Source organism: Phalacrocorax aristotelis, chromosome 1, assembly GCF_949628215.1.
Source record: "Phalacrocorax aristotelis chromosome 1, bGulAri2.1, whole genome shotgun sequence".
NCBI classification, from domain to species: domain Eukaryota; kingdom Metazoa; phylum Chordata; class Aves; order Suliformes; family Phalacrocoracidae; genus Phalacrocorax; species Phalacrocorax aristotelis.
The window spans coordinates 20,844,013-20,871,689 of NC_134276.1; the positions used below are offsets into that span (position 1 = coordinate 20,844,013).

A 27,677-nucleotide genomic window follows, 5' to 3' on the forward strand; every position below is an offset into this window, starting at 1 on the left:
GACATCTGCTGAGCCTCCCGAGAATTCTGGATAATAGATTTGGACGTCAAAAGTTTTTTTTCTCCTTTTTCTTTTTTCTTTTTTTTTTTTTTTTTTTTTTTTTTTGGATTTATCTCAGCCAACAACGTGAGATTTCCCCCCTCCCCCTTTGCAGGATTCATGCTGATGTATGCAGTCTGTTATAGAGTAAAAACAGCGCATGCCTTTCTGGAGTCAGAATCCATAAATCCTGACGTAGCCTGTGCATCTTAAAAAAAAAAATCCCTATAACGCCTAGGTATTTAAGTTGCTATGGTCATTCTTATCTTAAACCAAATGGAGAAACTACGGATTTTTTTCTTTATTACAGTTGGATGGGCTGAAGACCGTATTGCTTGCTAAGAGCTGGGGATATATGCATTTATATAGATATACACATCTATATGTTTATAAATATGTCAGTGTGTGAGTATAAAGTGGTGGTTTCTTAGACTAACTGGTTTGACCTTGAACCTGTACCAGTCAAAACAGAATATTACTTTTATTTATGCATTTAATGGATTGAAGAAAGAACATTTTCTCTGTAACTGCGCTAGGGAGGGGAGAGGAGTGGAATATACCTAATCTTATATCTCCTGGGTTTGGCACCATCATTATTGTTTATTCTTATTCTCTAAAAGCAGAATCTTCTGATGGCTCCCTTAGGTGAAGTTGGGAACTATTTCGGTGTGCAGGATGCAGTACCCTTTGGGAATGTGCCCGTTTTGCCGGTGGATAGTCCGGTTTTGTTAAGTGACCACCTGGGTCAGTCTGAGGCAGGTGGGCTACCCAGGGGGCCTGCGGTCACGGACTTGGACCATTTAAAGGGGATCCTCAGGCGGAGGCAGCTATACTGCAGGACTGGATTTCATTTAGAAATCTTCCCCAATGGTACTATCCAGGGAACCAGGCAAGACCACAGCAGATTTGGTAGGTATTATCCTTAACCCTTTAGTGGTCATGTGATGAAATAATGGGGCAGAACTGCGGGCGGGGGGGGGGGGTGCGAGGCGGGCGGGGAGGGGGGTTTGTGCTGATGGCTGATCCGCCGAGGGGAAGAATGACCTGTCCGGGGCCGCAGATGTACACGGGCGGCACCACCGCAGCGGAGCAGGAGCCCTCGCCGAAGTCGCCGGGTGTTTGGTAGCGATGTTTGTGTGGCCCCAAGTTCTGCTTAAGAGCAGAAACGTACTGGGAGGTGGTGGCGGCGGTGGTGGAATTTTTGCTCAGGACGTTTCTGATGAATGATTTGATTTCGCGAGTTTAAAGGGTTTTTAATCATTAACCACTACAATTTAAAATTCACCGAGTTTCCTGAAGGGAGTGGCCGTCGTCCTGTACGCAAATTAACGAGGGCTTTTCTTTCGTTTTCTCTGCCGATTACCTGCCCTAGTAACTGCTTGCATTGCAAACCCAGCCTATTTCCCTCCTCGGCGAGGATCCACCGGCAGCGCCCGCCGATGGGCACCGGCGGCCCCCGCCGCCCCGGGCGGGAGCGCAGGTGGGGTCCCCGCTCCCCCCGGAACCCGCCGGCGAGCCTGCACCAAAACCTGCCTTCCCCGAGCTGTGTCAAGCTGGCAGTGAATTTGCAAGAGCGTTCCCTGGATTTCATTTCCAGGGGACGCTATTTGTGACTCAGCAGCGAGGGCTGGAGGGCTCCTGGCTCCGGCCGCTCGTGTGCAGGCGCACACGCGAGTCAAGTGGGCCTGGAGCTTCGCGGCTGCCGGGGAGACCGTGAAAAGGCCCGGCAGACTGAATGTGCGAAAGTAACTAAAACAGCCTGGAAGAGCTGATTCTTGGGGTTTTTTAAGGAGGGGTAAGGAAAATACGCCAGGTTAGCTCGCCACGCTCCCAGCTGTTGGAAGGAGTTAACTTGTGAGTGAACCAACCTGACAGCACTTAAATTCGGTCGTAAAAACAAAGTCCTGTGGTGATTTTTTCTCTCTCTCTCTCTTCGTATTTTAATGCCAGATGTTGAACGATATCTAAACTGTATTTTATTGCTTTGTGAAGCTGTTTAGATAATGCCGGTGTTGCAGCAGATGATCTCCAAAGGGCGCAGCAGGGAAGGGGGGGGAGGGAGACGGCTGAGGCTCGCATGGTCGCAGGTTTATCCTCCATCCCCCGCCAGCCGCTGCTCCGTGACACCCTCACGCTGCTTCCAGGCTCTGCCTTCCCTCCACGCCGCCCGCCCGGGGTCCCCGGGAAGTTTGGGGGCGGGGGGGTGAGGGAGCGTTGCGCCTCTCCCGGGGGCGCAACATCCACGCTCGCTGGGGAGAAAAAGTGCGGAAAGTGTTTTAGGCAGCCGCGCAGCGAGGGGAACGCGGGAGCTGTGCATCTCGGCGTTTTCCTTAGCAGAGGCAGCGCCGTGCGTAGCTGCTTCAACTACCGCTGCAGGTTTCCCCCTGTCCGCTGCGGGCGCGGTGCGGGCCTGACGGGGGGGGGGGGGGGGGAGCGCGGTGCGGGCCTGGCGGGCGGGGGGGCGGGGGGCGCAGTGCGGGGCCGGCGGCAGGTGTAGGGTGGCCGCGCCGCGAAGCGCACCGGCAGCCGGGGCTGCGGGGGGCCGGCACTCCGCGGGGCCCCGCCGCCCCCGGAGGAGGGCCGCCAGCTGTTCCTTTCGCAAGGCGACGGTGACCACATTATTCGCGGCGTCTATTTTTAAAAATGGCTTTCCAGCCGCAGTTGTAGAAAGCTGACGATTCCGAAGGGCAGCTCTTCCAGCGCCTTGGCTTTAGATAGGTTTATGTTTCCCTTCTCGGATTGATCGCCCCCTCCTCCCCAGGATACACCCTCGTGATGGCTCCTCTCCCACGGAGCGCGCCGGTGATGCCCCGGCTCGGTCCGGGGTCGGGCAGAGCGGGCAGGGCAAAGCCTTGGGATGCGTCGGGGCTCTCGGCTTATTTAGGGGCGGGGAAGGGATCTTGGCGCTTTTGTATCGGTGCCGTGACATTGCTGTTCTGTTTGTAGGGAGGTCACCGAATAGCAGATGCTATCTGGGTTTTGGTGACTGTAAAGTCTTTTGATTATCCTGGGAAGGTCTGAAACCTAACTCGGGAGCTGCCCGGGGGAGGGCGGGCTAACTTCGTGTCCTCCGAGCGTGTGAGGGAAACCTGCGTGTGCGTGGATGTGGGGAACGAGTCAGAAGGAAGTTTTCCTCCAGGAAAAGGAGGACAAAGAGAAGACCCTGGGGGCTGCGCGAAAACTCCTTTCTGGGCTCTGCCCTGTGGGAATCCCCCTCCCCGCACACACACACACCTCTGGAGAGACATCAGATAAGAGTAATTCTTTTGTGATGCTATGTTGGATGTGTGCCTATTGCATACAATAAGCCGAGCCATATTGTGTGTCTATACTCGCCCGGTTCTGGGAGCCCGGGCATTTCGCAATTCCTGAAGCAAGATGTCCATCTCTAAAAGAAAAGCTCCCCGGGAGAGCCCGGCTTCTTGGTCCTCCCGTAACGCGATCCCAGGTGATCAAAGCCTTATCTCTCCTGGGTGACAGAAGGATTTTTTTTTTTTTTTTTTGTGATGCAGTCTCCTTTAGGCTAGGGCATTTGCTAGACAGTGGAGTCATTGAAAATTCAGGAACTCTGTAACAGCGGAGAGGCGTGCCTCTGTGCGTCAGCACAAGTACTGCATGCACAGCATTAAAAAAATAGGAGCATGCAGGAAAAGGAAAAAAAAAAAGCATGTCAGCAGGTGACCTCCGCTCCCCGGGACCTGCTTCTACAAGGAACCGCTGCGTTCATCATCTGCGGCAGCCGCGCAGCCGCCCGCCCTCCCGCCTCTCCGCCTCGCCCTGCCAGCTCCGGCTCCCGGGCTGGCGAGGCGGGTTCAGCCCCGCGGGGGGCAGCTGCGTGGTGGAGGGGGGCCCTGCGGCCGGCCACCGCTTCTGCTGCTGGATGCGGGGGGCCGGCTGCACCCCCAGCCCCGTGCTGTCTCCGGGGGAAGCTGGCAGACCGGGGCGGGTTTGGAGGGGGGGGGTGGTGGTGATGCATGCGGAGGGCTCTGCCCCTCCGGGAGTGGAAACTGGGGGCTGGGTTTTAGGGGGAGGGAAGGGCCCCGAGCAGCCCCCGCAGTATCACTCGCTGTTGAGCGTTGCAGCGGCGAGGGGATGCGGGGCGGCTATGGGGGGGGGGGGGGGGCGGCAAGGGCGCTGTAAGAGCCTGAAACTGAAGCAGGGCCCCGCTGCCTCCTGGGGAGCTGTGGCTGTCTGCGCTCCCGTCTCTTAATTGGCATCATGTGGGGGAGCGGGCGGAGCGGTGACAGCTGCGACAGGCGGGACGCATCCCGGCGGAGCGCTCCGCTCCGCCAGCGCCGCAGCCCCGGCCGGGCGGGGGGCGCCGGGGCAGCCCCTGCCCTCGCCCCATCACCGCGCTGACCTCCCGGCACCTTCTTGGCCACGGAGGGCTCTGCTTTCCTCGCCCCTCTGCTCTTCCCTGGGCGAATGATCGCTCGCTGCAGCTCCAGCGACCTGCGCTCTGCCTGCGGGTCCTCCGCCGCTTCCCTTCTCTCTGCTTCCCCGGGAAGGCGTACAGAGACGTGGCCGGCAGACATGCTGCTTTGCCGTGTTCGTTGATGGTGTGTTGGGGTGCTAAGTGGAAGCGAAACAATCCAGCAATACAAGGAGAACCTATATATAGCCGAAGACAAAAATGTGCGAAGGGCGGAGCACCAGCAACAAAAAGATCTGTAGTTGCAAAGATTTTCATTGCTTAAAGCTAAGGCAAACGCTCTGTGAGTCTGTTCTTCACTAAACTAGATGAAAGTTAAAACTTCACTTTGTGTGAACGACCCACCTCCTCTCTCCTGTGAGCCTGGCAGGAGAGCAGGACTGGCCTTCATGGTCAGGCTGGTGTCCTGCTGCCATTCAGCACGGTCAAAGTTGGACCATGTTGAAGAATGTGCATGAAGGGCTGATGTGGACATGTATGAAATAACTTTCCCCAAAACTTTCTTCCTAACCTCTTAGTGGAGGAGTGGGTCTTTGCTTTGAAGTGGTTTCATTAAAGAAAATGTTCAATGTCTGACAAGAAGGTTTTCAGCATCACATGTACTGAGACAGTTAACTCCTCTCTCCTTTCCTTCTCTTCCCCCATTTTTATCTGTAAATAGGACCCTAACTTTTAAAGTTTGGAGCTGTCCTGATTTTCGTTTCATCCAGCCTAATTCTGAAGGGAAATATCTTTTTCAATATCTGGTTCAGGTCCTAAGTACTATCTGTATATTATAGAAACTATACAGTGAAAATATTCACAGGCATGTTGGGCCAAATCATGCAATCCTTAAACTGGCAAGACTTGTGTAAGACTGCATGCCTGGCCCCAGATAATCTCTTGAAGAACTTAACAGCATGGTACATAAAACTTGCTGTGAGAAGGCTTCTGAATATTTCAGATGAACAAGCCTCTGTTCTGATCTCAGATATGTGGATGTGCTTTGCCAAGTACCTTAAATTCATGTTCTGCACTTACAATAGGATGTGACAGTGCTTTTTTTGTTCTTTTGACACACTAAGCAGCATGCACCCAAATATTTGAAATGAGGACAGCAATTAAAGTCTACATTTATACTGATGAGAAAGATGCCAGACTTACTAACTTAGCTGTAGTATGCCATATTACACATTTAATTAAAGGTTTAACCTCAGTTAAAATTGCGTGGTAATATGTATCAGGTAATGTAATAATTTGGTAAAAGCTTTACAAAAGAAGCCTTAGTAGGAAATCTGGAAGTATTTCATGTCCAGATATAATGGGAATATTTAAATTGTTTCAATGGATCAATTGTATCTGAGATACTACATATACCAGATAAACAGCACGCTACCATTTTTTATTACTTAAAAAAAAATCCATGATTACTAACAATTTCCTCGCAGTATTTTTGATTTGTGCATATGTAGAGAATAATTTAAGATGCCCAGGCCTTAAAACAGGGTTATCAAAACAATAAGACTATGGTGTTTGTAGTACTGAATAATATATAAGGTAATGATCAATAGTCCCTTACAGGGAATACATTTCATCTTTACATTAGCTTGGCTATAATTTTTCCCTGTTGGCTTCAACTTGTGCTGTGTTAGGTTTGTGTGATTCAGGCCTGTTATTGATTAGCGCTCAACTATTTTGCGGGAGCTGCCAAATTAATTGTTCAAAAAATCCATGAAAGTGCTTTTTTATTGGCCACGTGAGGCTCAACACATACTATACTGTTATTTTATTATTTCACATAGATATATTTTCCAATAAACTTTAAAAATAGTTACGTGGTGTGCTTAGACTTATATTGGAATTGCTGCTCTGTGCTTTATTTTGTGGCTCAGAAAGTAGCATAACGCAGCAGTGTGCTTCTGAACATTGCTGGATAACTCCTGTGAGATCATTGCCGTCTTACACGAATGCTTTCAAATAGGAAGCAATTTCCATTTTTTGACACGAGACTTCTAGGTTTATGCAAGGTTTGGCTCGTAACATCCTCATTGAAGGAGGTAAGCAATTTGCAGTGAAGGCTGCCAAAGAAAACCCCAAACCCTCAGAACTGGATGAGCTGATATTTGATACAGACACTTGCTGTACCGTGCACATTGCTGCTGAACCTAGGAGCTTTGTAGAAGCAGTGCTTCTCTGCAAAATGTGCTTATCTCTAGTGCACAAATGTCTGTGTGAGCTTGCTGTTATGTACACAGGAAGAGTTAATAATTTATACACTGTTACTTAGGTTTAGAATACGTTGATTTTCAAATCTGAGATGAGTAAAAATAACACGCCAGATAGGTGGTTAATATCTAGGCAGAAATGTGTGAGACTCTGGACTATACTAAGGATTTCCGTTTCTCAAGCCTCTGGAAGATCATGCTGTGAGTAAATCTTTCCACGTATTCCTGATTCACTGATGCCTGGATGTAGATCTTTTGGTTCCACGTCTAACGTTGTCATCTCATTCTGATTCAAATGTATTTTTGCAGAATTTGTTCTGCAAGACAAATTTCATAGGTTCTTTAATACTGCTAATTTTGGCAATCTAAAAACTTGTGTTTTTTTCTTTGAATGTATTATTTATTGTGCAAATCAGAATACGATGGCTTTAGGTTTGTGTTTAGAAATTATGAGAAAGATTGAGAGTAATCTTTTAATTTGGTATCTTAATGCTGTCTACAATGCATCGTTCCAGCAGAGACCCTGTTCAAGTATCATGCTTTAAGATATATTTTGTTCCTCATCTTCCTCCAAACAACTCTGAAAATGGGAGAACACCTTTGAAAATAGCCCCTTGTTGCCCAGGGATCAGTCATGTCTGAAAAAAAAAATCTTTCAATGGAAACAACATGTACATTGTTTTTTTCCTGCATTTTATAGGTATACTGGAATTTATCAGTATAGCAGTGGGCTTGGTCAGCATCCGAGGAGTTGACAGTGGACTCTACCTTGGAATGAATGAGAAAGGGGAACTGTACGGCTCGGTAAGTTCTCACTTGTCTTGGGCAGTTGTGATCCTTATGTTTTGTGGGAAAAATACTTGATAGCTCCTACAAGCCCCTGTTGCACTAGGTGCTGTACAAGCACTCTTTCTGCTTTGTGACTTGCAGTCTAATTAGAAACAAGACCCTGTGGGTGGGATAATCAATGTGGGAGAGGGAGAAGGTGACAAAATCAGGAATGAGTAATAATGCGGACAGATGACAATTTAGATACAAGCAATGGAGATTGATGGCCAGAGCTCATCACTGAAGACTAAAGGGTGTACTGTAAGATTTGTAAACCTGTCCTTTCAGTAGAGACCTAAAGCGAGGGAAAAGTCACTGCCTTTTGTGCATAGGCAGAGAGCTTTCTAGGAATTGACAAAAGAAAGTAGAGGTGGGGATAAAGGGTGGCATATATGGATGAGAAAATGAGAAATAGGAGTGGATAAAAGTTATAAAAAATATAGGAATGAGGGCAAGAGGCCTGGTGGTCTTGTCCTGAAACTTCAGCTGGTGCTCCCTGCAGGATGGCAGCAGGAGTGAGTAACGGGCGTGAGGGAGGAGTAAAACTTGGTATTTCAGATGTGGGTTAGACTGGTAAACCAGCCTACCTGAATGTGTGTGTGTGCGATGTGACCTTTACCTGGGAATACTTGAGACATATACTGCACATTGGGGCTCATACCCTCAGTAGATCATAGGCGGGGGAATCTGAAATGGAGCAAATAGTAGAAGGCAACCTCTTCTAAAATATTCTGAAGTATCAACCTCCAAAGTTGACAAGGACTGGAGAAGCAGTTGTATTTGAAGAAGATGGTGACAGGTTTGAAGGGTAAGCAAATGTCTAAAGTGAAGGGAGGCTGTGTATTTACTGGCGTTCATTAGAAGCACAGAGGAGCCGTCGTGGTGTGGCAGTGGTTGACTGATGGTGTAAATGTTGCGAAGAGAGACACTCAAAAAGGAGTTAAAGTGATAGAGAGTGTCTTTGGGTGTAGCTGAAGGTACTTGTGTCAGAGGGGCGTAAGGGTAACTGGGAAAAGGGTGGGGAGGGAACTGAATGGGACAGCAGTGAGACTGGGAGGAAACACGGGATGACAGTGATGAGTGGGCAGGTGAAAACAGAAGGAGTAAGAGGGAAGTTCAGCTTCCAAATACATCATCCATGGAGAAAGCGAGACCAGGAAGGTCCAGCAGAAGTGTTTTTATGGGAGTGACCAGGTTCACTGATTCCTTTCTAAGAAACATTTTGTGTGAGAGAAGGAAGGTAGAGAGGGGAAGGGGACTGTCTTCTAAGCAAAGAGCAGACTATGGGAGGAAGACAGAAGGTACAGATAATGACAGCGTGTGTGGGAGGCGGAAAAAGGGGTTGTAGAATAAGGGGCAAGGCTGGGATAGAGAATGTGTTGACATGGGAGAAGGAGAGGTGCAGAGACGGTGAGAACCAGTAAGTGGGAAAGGCCAAAGAAAAGGGATTTAGCATAAACGGCAATATGGAGAATGAAAAGGTTGGAAGGATGGAGAGGAAGAGAGAAAGGGAATGGCTGCAATGACAGATGTAAACAAGTTGCATGTGAGGAATGAGTAAGTTGTCATAAGTCACAATCCTTGTGCAGCTGATGAATGGGATAAAGAACTGGCAAAGTCATGAGTACTGTTATGGTTCAGTTAGGCAGCAAAAAGGCGGAACAGTAGTAATATGAATCAGTAATGTTGATGATAATCGCTAAGAGCAATCGTTTAAACAGATAAACATAGTGAATCAGTTACTCTACACTTCAGATACTCAGAAAATTGGTAGAGCTTAAAAGCATAGACCTGGGAAAGGAACTGTTACATCACTTTTCTGTGCAATTTATATTTTGTGTTTGCAATATGTTTGGCTGTCAGAGTGAATTACTCAAAACATTCTTTGGTGAAGAAATATGCACAAGAAATTATTTGTATATCACTAAGCACTCTACGTTAAAAAATAGTTCCAAGAACCACAGTTCTAAAGGAACTTGCTTTTCTAGGGGTTTGTGTCTCTCAGTCAAAGACATGGGTCTCCCTGACCTTCTGTCCCTGCAGTAACACAAATTCCCCAGCCTTTTGTGTTTCTTGCATGGAGAAAGAGACAGTGTTAGCTGTTCATGCTCACTGGATTGTCAGTTTGCAGGGATTACATAGCTCACCACTCCCAAGTGGGACGTGCAAATGATTTCTTTTCTTTACCCTGCCTCTGATTAGTCGCAAAACTGATAGGAACTTAATTTTCTAGAAGACCTTTGCCTCCTGATTGAAACTGGTTGAAAAGTTAAGGAAGGACAGGCAGGCAGGCAGATGGATGTACAATATAATTGGATAACCTCTTTTCCCTAAGAAATGACACTAAAAATATGAAGCCATTCATAATGAAGACCTGGCAATCTATAGGGCCAGAATGCAAAGTTCAGGTTAAAATCTGATGGATGATATAGCTTATTGTCAGTCTCTAGAGAAGGGACATACTAAAGAGTGATGGTAATTGAATTACATTACTTCCAATGAAATATAACCTCTAATGGCTACTCAGTGTGATGATGCTTTAAAGCCATGTCAACACTAGCAATCTTAGTGCCTATATTTCAGCAACTGTCAGCTTTCGTAGAAACACTGAGATAAGCAGGCCTCGGAGAAGATTTTCATGTAGAAATGGCTGGGCATTTTTAAGTGACAGTGTTTTGCTTTTGGTTTTGGTCAAAAAAATGCAATTAATTTAAAATGAAGTTCTCTGTTGGGAATAAATGTTGCAGTTTGAACCAGAAGCAAGGCACAATCCAGCACAGAATTATCCTTCTGATGAGAGAGACGATCAGTTTAACTGGAAATAGTTTCGAGACTGAAATGTGTTAGACTGAAGTTCAAGTTTTTCACCTGAATTAAGCGGAGTGGTCACTTGAGTTGAAGCGTTCTGTAGTCTTCTGCTGCCTGTGCTGGCAAGTGGGTCCCTCTGTCTTGGTTTCTTCACTAAGGGCTGTGAATAGCACCAGCTTTGTCATGGAGCAGGTACAATTACAAGGCTTCAAACTTATTTTTTAAGGTGGGAAAACTGTTTCCCATGCACAACTGCTTAGCAACCTAAGAAATACCTGGTACTGCTCTACATTGGCATTGTAGATCTAAGCAGGTGTGTTTCTGCAGGCATTCAGTACTGCAGCACTTGCAACTGCCAGAATAGACACCCTGTCTCTATGACATGATCATATTTTTATTCAGATTACTGCATTAAAAATATATTAGGTGTGAATCAAATCACCAACCTAGAAGACTTCTATCATTCTATATTTGTATTTGAAACATTTGGCACAGGAAGATTTTTCTCAGCATATTTGTGGTGCCACTGGAGATGGGACATATGGCGAAGCAGAGCAGCCAGGATGGGTGTTCGCTGCCAATTTTCATGAAAGGCAACAGTAAAGGCAGTTTCAGCATATCTTGATCCAGACATGAGTCTTCTCAAAGTGCTGTTTTCCTCCTAGATTAGCTGCCTGACAAACTCTTCCCAACTTGCCATCATTACAGGGGGTAGTTCCTACTGCATCTTCTGGTTAAAAGAACACAGTGGCTTTCATGCTGCTCTCAAGCAGCAATGTATAACATAAGGTGGCTAGCTATTCTCAAGTTCCTCTGCATCCCATGGATTTAGCCAGGGGAAGCTGAAGATGTACGTATGTGGTACTGCAGAGAAGCCGGTGGCAGCTATGTAGTGATGGCTTGGAGGCTGGTTGGTGACAGCAGCTTTCCCTCCCATTTCACTCTGTTCCTGCTCTCCCTTTACCTTGTCTTCCCCTTGCAGCCTGCAGCTATGACTCATCATGTTTCACAACAGCTACTGTGCTTGTCACTGGAGAGGAGGAAAAATCCAAACTACAGATAGGACCCGAAGGGTGTTAAGACGAGACAAGAAGACCTTTTTCCTTCCCAAGTGCCAAAGAGATTTTGCCAACGCCTCTGACAAGAGTGTTAGCAAATAGGTCTTAGCTGTGCTCCTTGGTGCCACGCTATGGAGTGGGGGTTTTTCGGATCAGTCCCATGACCTTAATGCCTTCACGGGCTGTCCCCACCCTCATGCTGCACTGCACTGCTGCCCTTGGGAATATCAACAGTTGGCACCCACATGGCAGGAAGTGATGAGAACCCACACCATGGGGTGCACATCGTTCACACTGCAACGCTGTCCTCTGAGGCAGTCCTGTGCTACCTCAAGCACAGCAGGACCATGGGACACCCTCACCTCAGCTGCCCTTGTTGTCCCGGACCCTCCTGCACTAAAGAGCTATGCTACTGCTGGCATCCCTGGCCCACTGATCTCCCATGTACACGGACCTGCCTCACTCCTCTGACTAGATATAAGAAAGAAATTTTTCATGATGAGGATGGTGAAACACTGGGACAGGTTGCCCAGAGACGTGGTAGATGCCCCATGCTTGGAAAAATTCAAGGTCAGGTTGGACGGGGCTCTGAGCAACCTGATCTAGTTGAAGATGTCCCTGCTCATTGCAGGAGGGTTGGACTAGATGATCTCTAAAAGTCCTTTCCAACCCAAACTATTCTATGGTTCTATGAAATGCTGGTGTTTCCGTTGCTCATTGTGTCCTTGGCAGGTGGCAAAAAGCAGCTGAGATTGAATATGAGGAAGATCATGAGTAGGAAGATTTTGAGCAGCTACAAGGGGAGCTGTGCAGGGGGGAGGGAGAAGGGGGGAGTGGAAATGGTGGAGTTGTTGGGGAAGGGGGAGAGGGCTAGGAGTGCTTCGAAGGAGAGGGGAGAGGAGAGTAGAGAGAGTGAGGCTTCATGTGCCCGCATTGCAGCTGGGACGGAGCTGAAGAGCCCAGATCTGGAGCCAGGGCAGGAGGCTCTTCACCTCTGGGTTTCAGACTTACAGGGCGTGTGCAGCAAAGTGAGATTTAGGACTGCTTATAACAGGGCAATAAATGTCTGTCCTTCAAAAAATTAACTGAAAACTTTTTTGTACCAATGTCTTTGGAACACTAAACTTGCCTTTTCCTCCTAAAACTGCTGGGGAGACAGTGGAGGAGGGAGAGAGAGAGAGAGAGTGAGAGAGAAAGAAAGTGTGCGCTGTCCTTGAAGAAACATGTTTTCCCAGTAAGTGTGTGGGGAGGTGACGATATGCCTTTTTATTGTCCCAGCAGGGCTGCACCTGCACTGTTTTGTGCTTTTGTTTGGGTCCCCACAGTCCTGGAAGGACTATGCAGCTACAAAAATGGGTGAACAGAAATTTTTTTTACAAAAAGGGCAATTTTTCATAGTTTACTGAAAATTGCTTGGTGTAGGTAAGGATTTGTTTTGTTGCATTCTAAAAATATCTTTTATGTTCCCATGCAAATAAGGGAAGGGAATTGTTCAGCCCTTCACATGGTAGGTCAAGGTGCACAGAAACAAAGTGAACTAAAAAACAGGTTGAAGGTGCACGTTGGGAACAGCGTTTGGGCCAAATATATGGTCCCTACAGATATGTAAGAGTAGGATAGACAAATAAATTACCCTGCAGTATCATTCACACTTTCCTGTTAAACACACCTCCAACCTAAAGCAATTCCATATGCTTCAGATTGGTTGATTTATTATTTTTTTTAAAAAATAATCTGGATTATCTATCTGTCAGTGTACATGCAGGGGCCTGTGGCTGAGGCCAGCCTGGAAACAGGACAGTTGCAGTGCACACAATTTTTGGAGAGATAATTAAATCAATTTCCCTGAGTGAAGGTGCAGACTTCTAGGCTGAGAGTGGTCAAATCCCAAGAGGAATAATGGCTATGGCAGCAGGTTTAACACCCTTCTGCTTGTGAATAAAATAATCAAGTGCCTTTTGGCAAATGGTACAAATGGTGGAGAGGCAGAGAGCAGTTCCTGGGGTGGCTGAGTTGTGAGGAATGGTTAAGATTTTTGCACGAGTACCATTGCTCAGGAAAGCCTGTCACTCCCATGATCAAAATCCCAATGGTATCTTTTAGCAGTAACAGCAACTAATGTCTTCCTGAGTAAATCTGCTTTAAGCAGAAGAGCTGCAAGAAGCAGGTCTGTAGTGAATTTGAAAGGGCAAACTTTGAGATCTGAAGAGGGTAAGTTCAAAAAGGTACTTATGGCTCTGAACGTGAAGGAGACTTGAAACTTTGTCAGAGGCGCAGAAATCCTGTGAAAACGCTATCTCAGCAAGAGTGAAACTACCAGGAAGGATTTAGAGGCTAATAGGCTGTGGGTGCTTGGCAGAGGGTCTGCGAGGAATGGGAAAAGGGCAGGCTGCAGAAAGGCACATGCCTTAGAAGTGTAGAAGCGCAGGGATAAAATGGAAATTGCTGCAATAAAGCTGACCAGGGCCCTGAAACACATACTAAAATATAAGGCACAAACTTTTTAAGCTATATAAATGAAAAGGGAACAGAAGTCTTTACAAACATGGTGTATTCAGGTGGGAGTGTAAATGCAATATTGTTTGAATGTGGCTGCTAACTGAGCTAGCCAATATTTCTCATAGACTCCTTGGCGTGGTAACATGAGGCTGGGGGATTCCCTGTCGTGTGATGAACAAAGGGAGCAGGGGCAGCTGACACCACTGCTAAAAGTGGCTATTTTCCCTCCAGCCATCCATCCCCTCCCTTTTGCTGGCACAAGTGTGTCTGTTGCTGCCTGCTGAATTGAAGTGGGGATCTGAAAAACAATCTGGCCAAGCAGAAGGGCTGTCTTCAGTCACAGTGGTTCCCCTCGGGGTCACTGCAAGATGTGGTGCAAAGGTGGGAGCAAGCCCAGGTGAGGAAGGGATTGCTTCTTTCCAAGGCAACGCAGGTGTTTGCCATCATTGAGTATTTGTGGAACTCCAGCTGCATGGTTTGTGTTTGGCCAGGAGCATGGCCTAGGAAGCTGCAGGGCTGTCAGTCTGACCTGGGTTGTGCTTGGGGTGTAAGAACACACTTCTGAATGAAGGAATAGGGGAGAGTCTGAAAGTACATGTAAGATGAGCGTGCTGAAGTTGGATGAATAGTTTCAGGCAAGCCTAGTATTTTATTTTTGGTAGGAAATTATTTTTCTAGGAATGGGAATTATGGTTGTGCTGATCTGCAGGGCTGTGTTGACCTGTGGCCTGTTGACCAAGTATGATCCAGCAGAAGAAAGCATTTGCTACAGTATGTAAAATGGGTGTTAGGAGACTTGTATGATAGATGGTGAAAGAACTGAAGAGAAGACAGCAGTGGGGAGTGTTGAAAAGTATCAGACTGGAATGAAGCTATTAGTGGAGTTTTTAAGAATTGGTACTTGGGCCGGTTTTATTCCCCGTTTTTATTAGGGACATTAAATATCTTGTCATAAAAAGTGTGTTATTGAAATTTGTAGATGTTGCAAACTTGGAAAGTATTTTCAGCACAGAAGGCTGCCTCACAGAAGGGACTTGGTGACCTAAAGTGCCCAAAATATTTACATGTGGGGCTCATGGAGAACTCTATCGGTGCCACTGTGTACAGCATTGGTAGGATCCATTCTAAATGCAAAGTGCAGTTATGGTTACTTGTGTTAAAGAAGATGAACTGAAACCAGAACAGGTGGAGAAAGGGCTTATTGGGATGATGAGAGGGATGAAAAGACTATCAAATGAGAGGGTCTAAAGATCTTGGCTTATTTAGCCTGCAGGATGAAAACTGAGAGGGTATGCTCTTGGCCTGTGTAAATACACTGAGGTTTAACGCCAAGGAGAGAAAAAAAAAAATCCTTGAAATAGAGGACAAGAACAAATTGGTTTGAATGGGTCACAAGAAAGCTTAGGATAATGAGGAAGTTTCAGCTCATGAGGAATTGAGATTTTGAGCTGGCCTGAGGAATTTTTTCAGGGAGGTCTGAGATGAAGCATAAACTGATTTTTCTCTGCACTGTACGGTAGGAAACAGCTTTGTAATCTGTAATTGCAGACATTTTCTTTGTGGAAGGCATAGGTCTGAGAAAAGCCCTGAACTTTAGTTACTTGGGAAGATTTGTCTACAACCTCATCTACTTCACCATTGTAGATAGCCTCTCTCTGAATTTGGATATGCAGCCTTGCTGAAAGCTGGGTACTGTGAAATGGAGTTCTTTGCAGGTACCAGAAACTACAACTCAGTCAGCAAAATGATGGTAAGATATGAAGGACTCTGTATAAAATGTCTTTTGAGATGTGGGTACTGGTATAGGAAGAATTGATAGGTGAATCCTTATACTTAACACAGGGTAACCTGGGAGAAAGCTCTGTGTGAAACTGAAACTACTGTGGTTCTTATTAATTTAAGACTTCAGTCTGTTTTTTTTAAATCAGAATTTCAGAGATTGCAACGCCTGTCACAAAAGAGGGATACCTTCTAGTAGTGTTCTATGGGATAGATACTATACTTTTCATCAGGTCTTTGATTTCCTCAGAGGACTTCATTCCGGATGCTTACTATGTCTGAGGATACTTTTATATGAGAGAAAACCCTCGGTGACCTCCTTACCTTGGTCTGCAATTCTGTGCTCAACTTGGGTTCTCAGTGTATGCCTGGGACAAGAAAGTGTTAGAATATCTCCTACACAGATTTTATATATATATATATATCTGTATGTGTATATAAAGCTAGATAAAGCAAGATCCTCCTCAAACCTTAATTTAATGATTTGCTTTCCCCTGAATAAAGATGTCTGGAATTTTGTATTCTTACAAAAACAGGAGATTAGAGGTGCTGCTTGAGGTGATATAACACCTAGCAGAAACCCCCTTCCAGAAAGGGCAGTCCTGGTTCCCTGCCTCCACTGCGTGCTTCTGCTTCCTTCCTTGCTCCAACACCAGCACTCATCTAACCTGTCAGGAGGCTAATATAGGGATCTAAAGCCACAGAAGAAAGCTTGCTTTTTTTTTGGTACGGTTGCTTCTCTGCTGATTTAGCTCTCTGAACTGCCTTGTTGCCTGTTTGAGTAAGGACTAGTACTCAGTGGAGGAATCAGCTGCACAGCCAGATAGGAGAGGGGTTGAGTACGGCGCTGTTGGCTACAGGTAGTTGTTAGAGTGGCATAACTACATCGCAAACCCAAGTCCTATCCAGTGAGCAAATGCTGGGCATGTTGAGTTTGAATGTCTTCAGACTCACTTCTTTGCAGTTGTGTAGCTTGCCAGTTGCTGCAGCCCTGAATGTTTCTGGAGCCAGCCGTGTTAACGACATGAAGGTGTGAAAAGGTTCAGCACAGTCTTCAGCTGATCTGAGAATACTATGTTGAAGTGACACGCGAAAAGAGCATCATCAGCAGTGACATACTGAGATATGCTTGGGGATTATTTGCTGTGTCAGATAAAGACCTGATATGCTCCATTTCTGACACAGGAGCCAGTGGGATGTGAACGCAGCACTCTTTCCCGCTTTACCATTCATCATTTTCAAAGACAGTAGAAAAAGTCTGCCCTGCATGATTTTGTCTTCATTAGGGATTTAGTCTAGGTTGAGATTTGCTTTGCAGTTTGGATGTGCTTAGGTTGATTTGGTGATGTGCAGTAACACAGTTCATTTGTGTCACATTCAAAAGGCTTAAGAAATAAAGCTTGTTACAGTGCAAATAAGTTTTTTCCCTTTTATAAAGCCCTTTGGTTTCTTTTTCATTCCTTTTATAAAGGCAGGCCTCTGCTGTTACTTTTGATTTGAAGGTCAGATTTTATATCTGTGTTCCACCACTGTTGCTGAGGAAAAACTTGGCTTCTGGTGTGGATGCTGCATGCTTTTGAGGTCTGGCCCAGGCTGTGCATCTTTAATCTGCTAAACTTTACTCTTCAAATTTAACACAATTATGGAGGCACTGTAACTGTGACTCAGGAAAAAGTTTGATTTGAAATGCCATTTACTTTAATGGAAGCAGGATTAGACCTGCTTGTGTGAAACCACTGATTAACTTTATGGTTGCGTCAGCAGATGCTGATCAAGGTAAGAGCTCTACTGTATTCATAATTTTTAAAAACTAAATCTAGACAGGGTTCCTGCCTGTAAGAGTCTGCAGTCTAAAGACAGTTTTTTAACATGTAAATGTTTATTGCCTTTGAATAGGAAGGGAATTTTGGCCTGCTGATGCCTTCATTAGGACAGCATCTATGTATAACCTGGACTCAGAACATGAAGCCTTTTGGGGAAGACTTCAGGAAAATCCTTTGGGTCATTTGAGAAAATACAAATGTCGTAAAACTTAAACAAAATAATCAGGTTTTTTCCTCTATACTTTAAAAAATCTCTATTCTTTGGAAGGTCTGTGTGCTGCTGGTACCTGGTAGACCAACCGCCTGATCTTTGAGCTCTTCAATCACCAATTCTGTTGAAACTGTTATTTTATATATATATATATTATTTTTCTTTAAAGACAGATTGACAACTTCTTTCATCAAAGCTGAAATTAACTGCATGGCTAAAGTCTGACCCACTGAAAGACAGGCTCCACTGATGTGTGTGTGAGGAGTAGGGGGATTGCGGAGGAGCTGAGCCACCTGACTTCCTCCAGCAGTTTCCAAAGGCTGGGTCAGCTGTATCACTGAGAACCTAAAGCAGGGCCTACCAGCACCAAACATATGTGGATTTTCTCAGAAATCTCAGGGAAATCTTTTCTTGGTCCTACCAGAGAGTGAAATACTAAAAATTGTGTATCTAGGGCCATTACTTTATGGTGGGATTGTCTCTAGGAAAAGGAATGGGGGAAGTGTCCAAAGAGTCATCTCTAGAGAGACTACTTGGGAGAAATGCTTGCCAATGGAGGAGCACCGCTGTCTAAAAGGGCAAACATGACATGTTTTCTTCAGGAGCAGCTCTTTGAAATGCTGGCCTTCCTTGGTGTCCAAAAAAGGTGGGAAATTAAAAGGCCTCATTTTTAAGCAACCTAAACGGAATATGCAATCAAATCCTGGTGGGTAAAGATCTTAGAGTACCACCAGCCCTTTGCTGCACTGCCCACCAAAGCACTGTAGATTTTTAAAATCTCTCTGGCAAATTTATTGGTTTTGAAGAGTCCAGTGGATGTTTGGCAGTTCAGTGAGGAGGACTGAATCTTTTCAAAATGCCTGTGATGCTTTGTTTGTTTGATGATCCCCATCCAGAATGACACTGTGGTCAGTAACGTCCCTGTCCTTTGAGCTAGAACCGAGCAGGTAGCTTTATATTAAATCAATAACAAAATATAGAGACAGGCTTTTGTTCATCAGTCCTTGACCAAATAACATTGCTGAAAGAATAAAACATGAAGGACTTTATAGTGTACATTTTTATCACTATATATGTATTATAATTATTTGGTCCCTGTGGCAAAGTGTTTTATGAAGTGCCTTGAGCATTCTGCTGGCTTTATGACATCTTGTAGCTGAGGGATAAGATGCTTTTCTAGCAATGGATCAATTCAGTTTGGGTGGTACCCAGTCTACACAGAGTGTAGAGACTCATGCAGATTAAGTACTTTTTATGACCCACTTTACAATGTCTTTCAGCGTGTGAGTTTGGCTGCTTGTCCTGGATTTGGCAGGGATAGAGTTAATTTTCTTCCTAGTAGCTGGTACAGTGCTGTGTTTTGGATTTAGGATGAGAATAATGTTGATAACACACTGATGTTTTAATTGTTGCTGAGCAGTGCTTACACTAAGTCAAGGACTTTTCAGTTCGTCATACTGCCCGGCCAGCGAGGAGGTGGGAGGTGCATAAGAAGCTGGGAGGGGACACAGCCAGGGCAGCTGACCCAAAGTGACTGAAGGGATGTTTCATACCATCTGATGTCATGCTGAACAAAAAAAACTGGGAGGAGTTGGCTGGGGGGCATGGCCTTTGCTCAGGAACTGGCTGGGCATCAGTCAGTGGATGGTGAGCAATTGCATTGTGCATCACTTGGTTTTGCAGTTCTTTTATAATTATTTTTATTTTCCCTTCCTTTTCTGTCCTATTAAATTGTTTTTATCTCAACCCATGAGTTTTACCTTTTTTCTGATTCTCTCCCCCATCCCACTGCAGGGGAGTGAGCGGACGGCTGTGTGGTGTTCAGCTGCCTGTTGGATTAAACTGTGACACTGCTCCTGCAAAAGGCAGTGCTTTCTGCTAAAGGAGGACCATCTTTCCTGTAACCCAGCATTCTGTGCTTAGAGAACCACAAAACAAACTAAAAAATACTGGCAAAACACTTTGATATGCTCCATCTTAGTTGTATTTAAAGAAAGCAGGTTTTAGTTAAAAACCTCTATTCTAGTATTTCAGGCTAAAGAGTGTGTGTATGGCTGTAGGATAACAGCCCTGGTTTGACATATACATTGTCTTTTGATAGAAGAGAATTTATGGAGTGGGGCACCAGGGTAGGTCAAGTTACAGCTTTCAGTAAATCTGAGCATGCCTGAAATGGTTCTTTCAGTGTTTTAAAATATTTGTTGCCTTTTTGTCATTGCAAGCCTGATCCAAGTTCCATTTAAGCTGATGGGAACTTTCCTCCTGTCTTCTTTAAAAATTGGCTCTGGCCTGCCGTATCAGATTGCATACCACCTTGCTTTCTGATTCTTGGAAGGGTTCAGCCAAGCGTTATGAATTAGATGCTTAGATAACATTGATGATTGCAGTTCTTGATTTTGCCAGGGGAACCAAAAATAAAATAGAGGTCAGAAGTGTGACTAGTAAATGGCACAGTGTGGGCCCGGTCCTGCTGGCGGGGAAGGGAGGGGAACACACCTGCTTGCTTGTTTGTTTTTTAAGAGTTGACTTCATCCTGGTCCTGCTCTGTTGTGGTGTGGGGAAGGAAGCTCTTCAGCTTTCAGAGAAACAGTGCTGTGACGGCTTACGTGGCCCATGGCCTGTCCCTGGAGCTTTGTCATGACTTTCAACAGCAGCATGGGCAGACCCTGGGTGTTTAGGTGAAAATGAGTTTTCATCTAATACACTTGGCTGGGCAGATCTAAATCAAACCTTTATGGACATAAGCATGGCTGCTGGTAGGCAGCCTGTGCTGGCAGATGCAAGCTCGGGCACAGTGGGGTTGCTCTTCCTATAATGATTTCATGTCCAGGGAGGGCACGCTTAAAGCTTGACAGATGCAAACTTGAAATCTCAAAGGAGTGGATATCAGTAAAAGCAAGAGCTGTGGATTTGGCAGTGGCAAAAATGGATGGAGGCTTAATTGGCATCTCATCCGCCTGCAGCTCATGTCAGAAGAGCTCTGTAAATAACCCTGTGATTGTGTAGTACTGATCTCACTCTGGTCCCTCCAGACGAGGCCCATGATGGTGTGGAGGGCATGGGAGCTGGAAAAGAGGGGAAATGGGGCAAAAGGGAGAAGCAATGAAATCCCTGCTGCACCGACAGTCTCCAGGGATTTTATTGTTGATGCTGAAGTCTGCTTGCTTTGTTCAGGAAGCTCTGCTTTTCTGTCGCCTTCACTGGGACACGGAAGCACCATGGTGTCTGTATCTGTGTAGCTACTGCGGCTTTTGATGATAACGCTCCCAAGGGGACCAGGTTCTGCCAGGTCTTGGGAATTTTACAAGCTTTTTGTATGAAAGATATTAACCTTTAAGCACTCTCATAACTGCTCCATGGCAGCAATACAGAACAGTCACATTTTTTTTTTAAGTGGCAATTTACATATAATAATTTTATACAAATTAATTAGAAGTTTAGGAGGAGAAACTAAGATGAATACTCCATCTCTGTGAAAGTACAAGGTGACCTCAGGTAGGGAGAATGCAATTGCCCAACTGTGGTTTTGCCAGGACACCTTGCCTAATTTCCCTCATCTTATAGAAAGTGCCATGGAATATGAAATACATGTGAGTGGCAGCATGGGTGCCTGGCTATTTGCTTGGTCTCTCTGTGGGCCTGCAGGGTTTTCTACTGTCTTTCTAAAGTGCTCATGGAGAAGCACTGACACAAACACACACAAAAAAGTCTGCTAGTCCATTTTGCAGACATTTTTTCTTCTTTTTTTCCCATGTTCTGTCAAATTATTAAGCAAACAGCATTCTGAAAAAAACACTGCTTGGAGAAGCTGTTCAAAGAAAACTGACATTCATCAAGTCAGACACTCAGTGTGTGGGGCTTACCTCGCACTGCTGTCTACCTTGGAAAGGAAAGTGGTGCTGCTCAGACACCGGCTTCTTGTTGTGGCTGGAGGTTGTCTACTCAGACAGAGACTAACAGGCTTAGCATGGAAGATCAGACAACACCACAGCAAATGCTAAACTACACCTTTATTTATGACAACTCTGGATGAATGTTAATTATTAGCTGAATGTAGTATGTTCTAGAGGCTGTTTGCATTACAGCATGGGAAGGCCCAACTGCAGGTAGAATGTGTGTGTTTGTAGGTGGAACAGCAAAGAAAACCACTTTGGAAGAGAGCAGGGTTTCTTTTTGTTGTTTCTCTTCACTACATATGCAGTTTTTATTAATGTCATATAGCCAAAATGAGGGATTTGCATGAACTTATTTAGGAGACTATATATTAAAACATGATTTTTTTAAGACAGTGTGGATTAATGCAGTGATAATGTGCATCAGGTATGTAGGAAGTGCTGACTACATCAGATATACTTGTTAATCTAGAAGTCGAAATAATTATTAGGTGTTTTCTTGTGATTTGTCTGTATTGAATCAGTGTAGCAGTTTGCAAAAGGGAAAACTACCCAAGGCACAGAATAGAATAGTTTGCTACACATGAAATGTATTTGTCGGGATTTTAGGAATGATGGTCTGAAGAGGTTTCCTTTTGTCAGGTTACAAAATAAATTGGAGTTTTAGCTCTGTAAGGTTATTTAAAAGAAAAAAGAATATTGATGTGTTTTATACAGGATCCTGTACTGTGCTTTCAACTACTAAGCAGCAAAAATGTCTTACCTTTCTTTAGAGTCAGGAAACCATTCTCTGGGCAGCGTACATATGTTTTTCCTATTTCCACTTATTTCCAAGTAGCTGCTTCACAGGGATATCTATTTTTAAGCAAGATGGCAAATCTTTTATTGTGATGGCTGTAGTTATCTACTTTATTAATTTACAATCTCACTTTTAATTGATCTACCTGGAAATAGGATAACATAATTCTTTTCCTCCCTGGTTAGATGGTGGAGAATGTAGGAAGAGAAAGGGATTCTGGACTTAATAACACTGACCAGGCATTAGCAGACTTCTGAATTAAATCTGCCTTGGGTGCATCTTTGCACAGTACAAATATTCGTAATTGTAGAATCACAGAATCGAATAATAGAATGGTTTGGCTTGGAAGAGACATTTAAAGGTCATCTAGTCTAACTTCTCCTGCAATAAGCAGGGGCATCATCAACTAGATCAGGTTGCTCAGAGCCCCATCCAACCTGACCTTGAAACTTTCCAGGGATGGGGCATCTACCATGTCTCTGGGCAACCTGTCCCAGTGTTTCACCACCCTCATCGTGAAAAATGTCTTCCTTATATCTAGCCTAAATCTACCCTCTTTTAGTTTAAAACCATTACGCCTTGTCCTATCACAACAGGCCCTGCTAAAAAGTTTGTCCCCATCTTTCTTATGAGCCCCCTTTAAGTACTGAAAGACAGCAATAAGGTCTCCGTGGAGCCTTCGCTTCTCGAGGCTGAACAACCCCAACCCTTTCAGCCTTTCTTCATAGGAGGGGTATTCCATCCCTCTGATCATTGTTGTGGCTCTCTTCTGGACCCACTCCAACAGGTCCATGTTTTTCCTGTGCTGAGGGCTCCAGAGCTGGACAAAGTACTCCAGGTGGGGTCTCACCAGAGCAGAGTAGAGGGGCAGAATCACCTCCCTCCACCTGCTGGCCATGCTTCTTTTGATATGGTTGGCTTTCTGGGCTGCAAGTGCATGTTGTTGGCTCATGTCCAGCTTTTTATCCACCAGTACCCCCAAGTTCTTCTCTGCAGGGCTGCTCTCAATCTCTTCATCCCCCAGCCTGTATCGATACTGGGGGTTGCTGCAACCCAGGTGCAGGACCTTGCAAGGTCCAATTTGAACATTCCAACTTAAATAACAGGTTAAAAAAACAGATGAAGTGTGGAAATGTAATAAAATGAGAATCAGCCACTTTGTAGTGGAATACTCTATGAACAATCCTCATAGAAAACATGTGGTATGTATGTGGTGCAACATCTGATTTATATAATTTTGAGGTCACCTCCTTATTTGGCCCTGAATTAAATGATTTGATCAAGGCAGGCAGCCTCCCCTTTCACAGGAATGCAGATTACTTTCCACAGCTGTTCCAGTTGGGTATGTTTGGTATTTGTGTCTGCCTTTGACAAAGATGTCTAGTGACATTAAGTATGGTGCAAGGAAATATTGGCACTGGAAAAACCATAGAGAAGTCAGTTGCTAGAATAACAGTGTGGAAAAAAATCCTGTTTTCTAAGGCTAAATCTTGCTTTTGACTGTGTGTACAGGGACTTTCTAAAAGTCACAGCCAGAAGGGGAAATGCAAGCCACTTGTGATCAGGAAACACCGTCTCCTTCCCGTACTGGGAGAGCTGACTTTCAGCAAGACTCTCCCATCCTGAGCTGGTGAGGCAAGAAGGTGCTTGTTGGCAGGATGGACCAGCCTCACCCCTGTATTATGCTCATTTCTGGCTTGACTAAAGGCATGTGTGCTCAAAATGTGAGTGTAAGCTAATGTAAAGTAGTGTTGTGTGGTAGTACATAGATGGCCATCCTAGTGGATATTGTTTTCTGTCTGTCGTGATACTAGATGAGCCATTATTGTGAGGATATTCCAGGGTATGGGAACAACAATATGCTGGGATTTTGGTCCCCATATTATTTGCAGGGCCTCATCCAAAGTCACCACTACTGTTTAGTCTCTGACTAAACCCAGAATTTCTAGGTGTCATAGAAGGAAACAGTTTGATAGATTTATAAAGAAATGATTTCTTTTCTTTGAAAGTGTAATTATTAGTATCCCTACAGATCTGAACCTGCATCCTGATTGCTCTGTCAAGTTCATGTTGAAGTATTTGCTTAGTGTCTATACATGAATTTCTGAGAATTTTAATGAAGGACAAAAGAGATGTAGCTGTGTTGTAAGAGGATGAAATGTAAAACCAGGATAAGCCTGTAAAATAAAGATTGAATTTGTAAGCTTGAAATCCGTTGAACTCATCCAGAGTGCAGTACAATGCAAACCCCTATTCAAGGTCTGCTAGTGAAGTGTACCACAGTGCTGCCATGATCTGTCAAACCTGCCAGATAAAGAGAGGCTATTTTAAAATTTCTCCTTCAGGGCATGGGGAAGTAGTGTTCTTGCAAAGATAGGAATTTATGATGATGCTAAAAAAAATGCAGATGAAGTGAATAATTAATGAATTCAAGACAGGACTGAAATATCTTCCTAAAATGTTGCTATTTTTAGCAGGGAGTGCTTCTGCAGTGCTTGTCATGTGATCCTATTGCCTTCTGAGACCAGGAAAAATATTTAAATTAGTTTCTCTTTCCCCATGGACCTATAGGACCAGCATATAATACCCCTTAGCATCTGCTTCTTCCTTAAAGCAAACAAAGTGATTTTAAACCTCATGCAAAATAAAACAGTAATGAAAGCTCTACTTAAAAATAATCTTTATAGCAGCTGAATAATTTTTATAATAGTCTGTAGGCTGAGGCCATTCAAGGGGGTTGCTGCAATATGTCTAACTATCAGCTGATGCTGAGGTCCAGTAATATTCATTACTGCTGCAGTTTCTAGCTGTCAAAGGACATAGAGGCTGTTATCATTAGGAGATTGCAGGATCTGGCCCAAAGATGACGTTCAAGTCTGTTTATATTAAATCCTTTTTTCCCCTATAACCAGTATGGAGTGCTGCTGTGTTTGAGCTACTTCACACATTAAAAATGTTATAGTCAGAAACACCTCTAAAATTGTTATACACAGCAGGTTTGCACGCACGCTCATGTTCTGCACATGCGGCTCAGCTGGGCCTGCAGGAAGGAAAGTCTTGTGGTTGAACTGCAGGAGAGGGTGCGAGGGATGGGATTGTCATCTTCTCCTCTGTCACAGGCTGCTCCTGCCACTGTGCAAGCCGCAGCCACCTGGGTCCATGTAGGGACACAGCCACTGTTGCAATGAATACTCAAGTGTTTAACGTCCCACACCCAGTCCTGTAGCAGATTTCCCCTTCCTGAGGGGTGAAGAGGTTCCCAATGCCCATCAGAGAGAGAGTCAGAAGCTGTTTGCTTGCTGCCTTTCTTGTCTATTGGAGTTGCCACAGGGTGAATTTAGAAGAAACCTCCAAATACCAAACCTTTAGGCACTCAGGAGGACCCTGGCTTTGCAGCCTAGTACTCAGTTTGTAAGGATGTAGAGGGGTGCTGGTGTGCTCTCCACACATGTGCAAGGGTTGCCATCCCCATGTGGGGTGGTTCCTGGGTGACTCCTGTAAGGTGGGTAGAGCTCCTTGGACCTGGCTGGGACCCTGGTGCCCAACCCTGGTTGGCTGCAGAGCTCTACTCTTGGAGTAGCGTCCTTGCCATGCAAAGCAGCAGCAAAACATCTGGGCTAAAGCATGTCACTTTGGGAAAGGGCTATGAGCTGAGTCCTGAGCAACAGAGGTGGCCCCAAAGGTGCCTGCAGGACCCGGGCAAGCTGGAAGCTTCAGGGATGGTGGATTTTGGGAAGGTCCTGGATTAAGCCATGGGTGGTGGCTTCTTGGGGGTCACTGGAGCTTGAGCTGTGGCTCCTTAGTTGTGTTCAGGCTCACAATTATGACTTAGGTGCCATAAATGCTTTGCTGCATCTGGGTCTTGGACTCCGTTTTCCCTTCTTTGTGTGTTTATCTAAAAGGACTGATTTAAGATTTCATGTCTGTAAAACACATGCACAGAAGTCTGCACTGTGTGGAGCTCTGTAATAATTAGAAATTGATTCTCAGCTGTAAGCTGAGTTTGGTAGATGTAAGTGCCATTCAAGTGAGAATTTGTTACAAAAAATATATTAAATTATCATGACTATATTTTTTGTGCCAGCTGAAAAGACTATTTCCAGGCTTATTTTTCCCAGCTTTCCATCAGCTCTGCCATGCTAGAGCCCATCACCTTTGTTCCAGTCTTCTTGCTCAGTTGCTTGTGTGAATCCTTCCCAAAATGAATCCAATTATAAGGTGGCTGCTTTTTAAGCAAACCCCATTTCATTAGACTAAAAGGATGTAGAGGGGTACACACAGACTGAATAAGTGGGTGAACTGGAGGGAGTGAGAGTCTGTGGCAGGGGGATTTGATGAATAGTTGGTGTCTTCACTGGGTCCCGTCAGTAGGACAGGACATAAAGACAACCCTAGTAAAGCAAGCCTGGAGGAGTGTTCTCACCTAAGTTCATCTCAGCACATAAGGTCTGTGCTCCTGTTTGAAGCTCTCTTGGGTTGTGGTTCTGTGATACAAATATTAAACCAAATGAAGGGTAGTAAATTTTAAATTGTGTCTTTTTAAATTAATGAAATACATCAAGTTCTCCATGCAATGAAATGACATAGAGATTTTAAGGCCCTAAATTGTATTACAGCCTTGCAAACCAGTTCTAGTTTTCTTATTTATGTCTGTTCGGATGCCTGCACTCATGATTGAAGCAATTGGTTATACAAGTCCAGTAACATCTTGCGAGCTGCATGGGAATGGTCAGAAATTAATATATATGTTTTCGGTTTTGTTGTTGCTGTTTTGATTTGGGCAATGAGACTTCTGGAGAATTATTTTGGTTCACATAGAGTTATCCACCCTTGTGACTGCTTAATGAAATACCCAGCAATATGGCTTTACCTAGCTAAAACTGGGAATATTGAAATAGCTCGTTTTGCAAACTGAGCACGGAGGTACTGATTTCAAGCTGTCAGAATAGTAATGTTTTTAAAAATAGCTTATTTTTGTGGCTGTATATCTCCTTACTGCTTTTTCTTTTCCTTCCATAGGAAAAATTAACCCAGGAGTGTGTATTCAGAGAGCAGTTTGAAGAAAACTGGTATAACACATATTCATCAAATCTATATAAACACGTGGACACTGGAAGACGATACTACGTTGCGTTAAATAAAGATGGGACTCCAAGAGAAGGGACTAGGACTAAACGGCATCAAAAATTTACACATTTTTTACCTAGACCAGTGGACCCTGAGAAAGTACCGGAACTATATAAGGATATTTTAAGCCAAAGTTGACAAAGACAATTCCTTCACTTGAGCCCTTAAAAAGTAACC

At 44.7% G+C, this 27,677-nt stretch overlaps 1 protein-coding gene across 1 annotated transcript in view; it reads left to right on the plus strand.

The window, feature by feature from the left end:
- Positions 1 to 566: 566 nt before the first annotated feature.
- FGF9 (fibroblast growth factor 9) overlaps positions 567 to 27,677 on the plus strand; it is a 27,275-nt gene continuing 164 nt past the window's right edge. The window contains exons 1-3 of the mRNA XM_075083473.1: positions 567 to 948; positions 7,376 to 7,479; positions 27,393 to 27,677. The exon at positions 27,393 to 27,677 is cut by the window's right edge and continues 164 nt beyond it. Coding sequence (XP_074939574.1) covers positions 672 to 948; positions 7,376 to 7,479; positions 27,393 to 27,638 — 627 coding nt within the window. The 5' untranslated portion in view covers positions 567 to 671 and the 3' untranslated portion in view covers positions 27,639 to 27,677. The remainder of the gene's footprint in view (positions 949 to 7,375; positions 7,480 to 27,392) is intronic.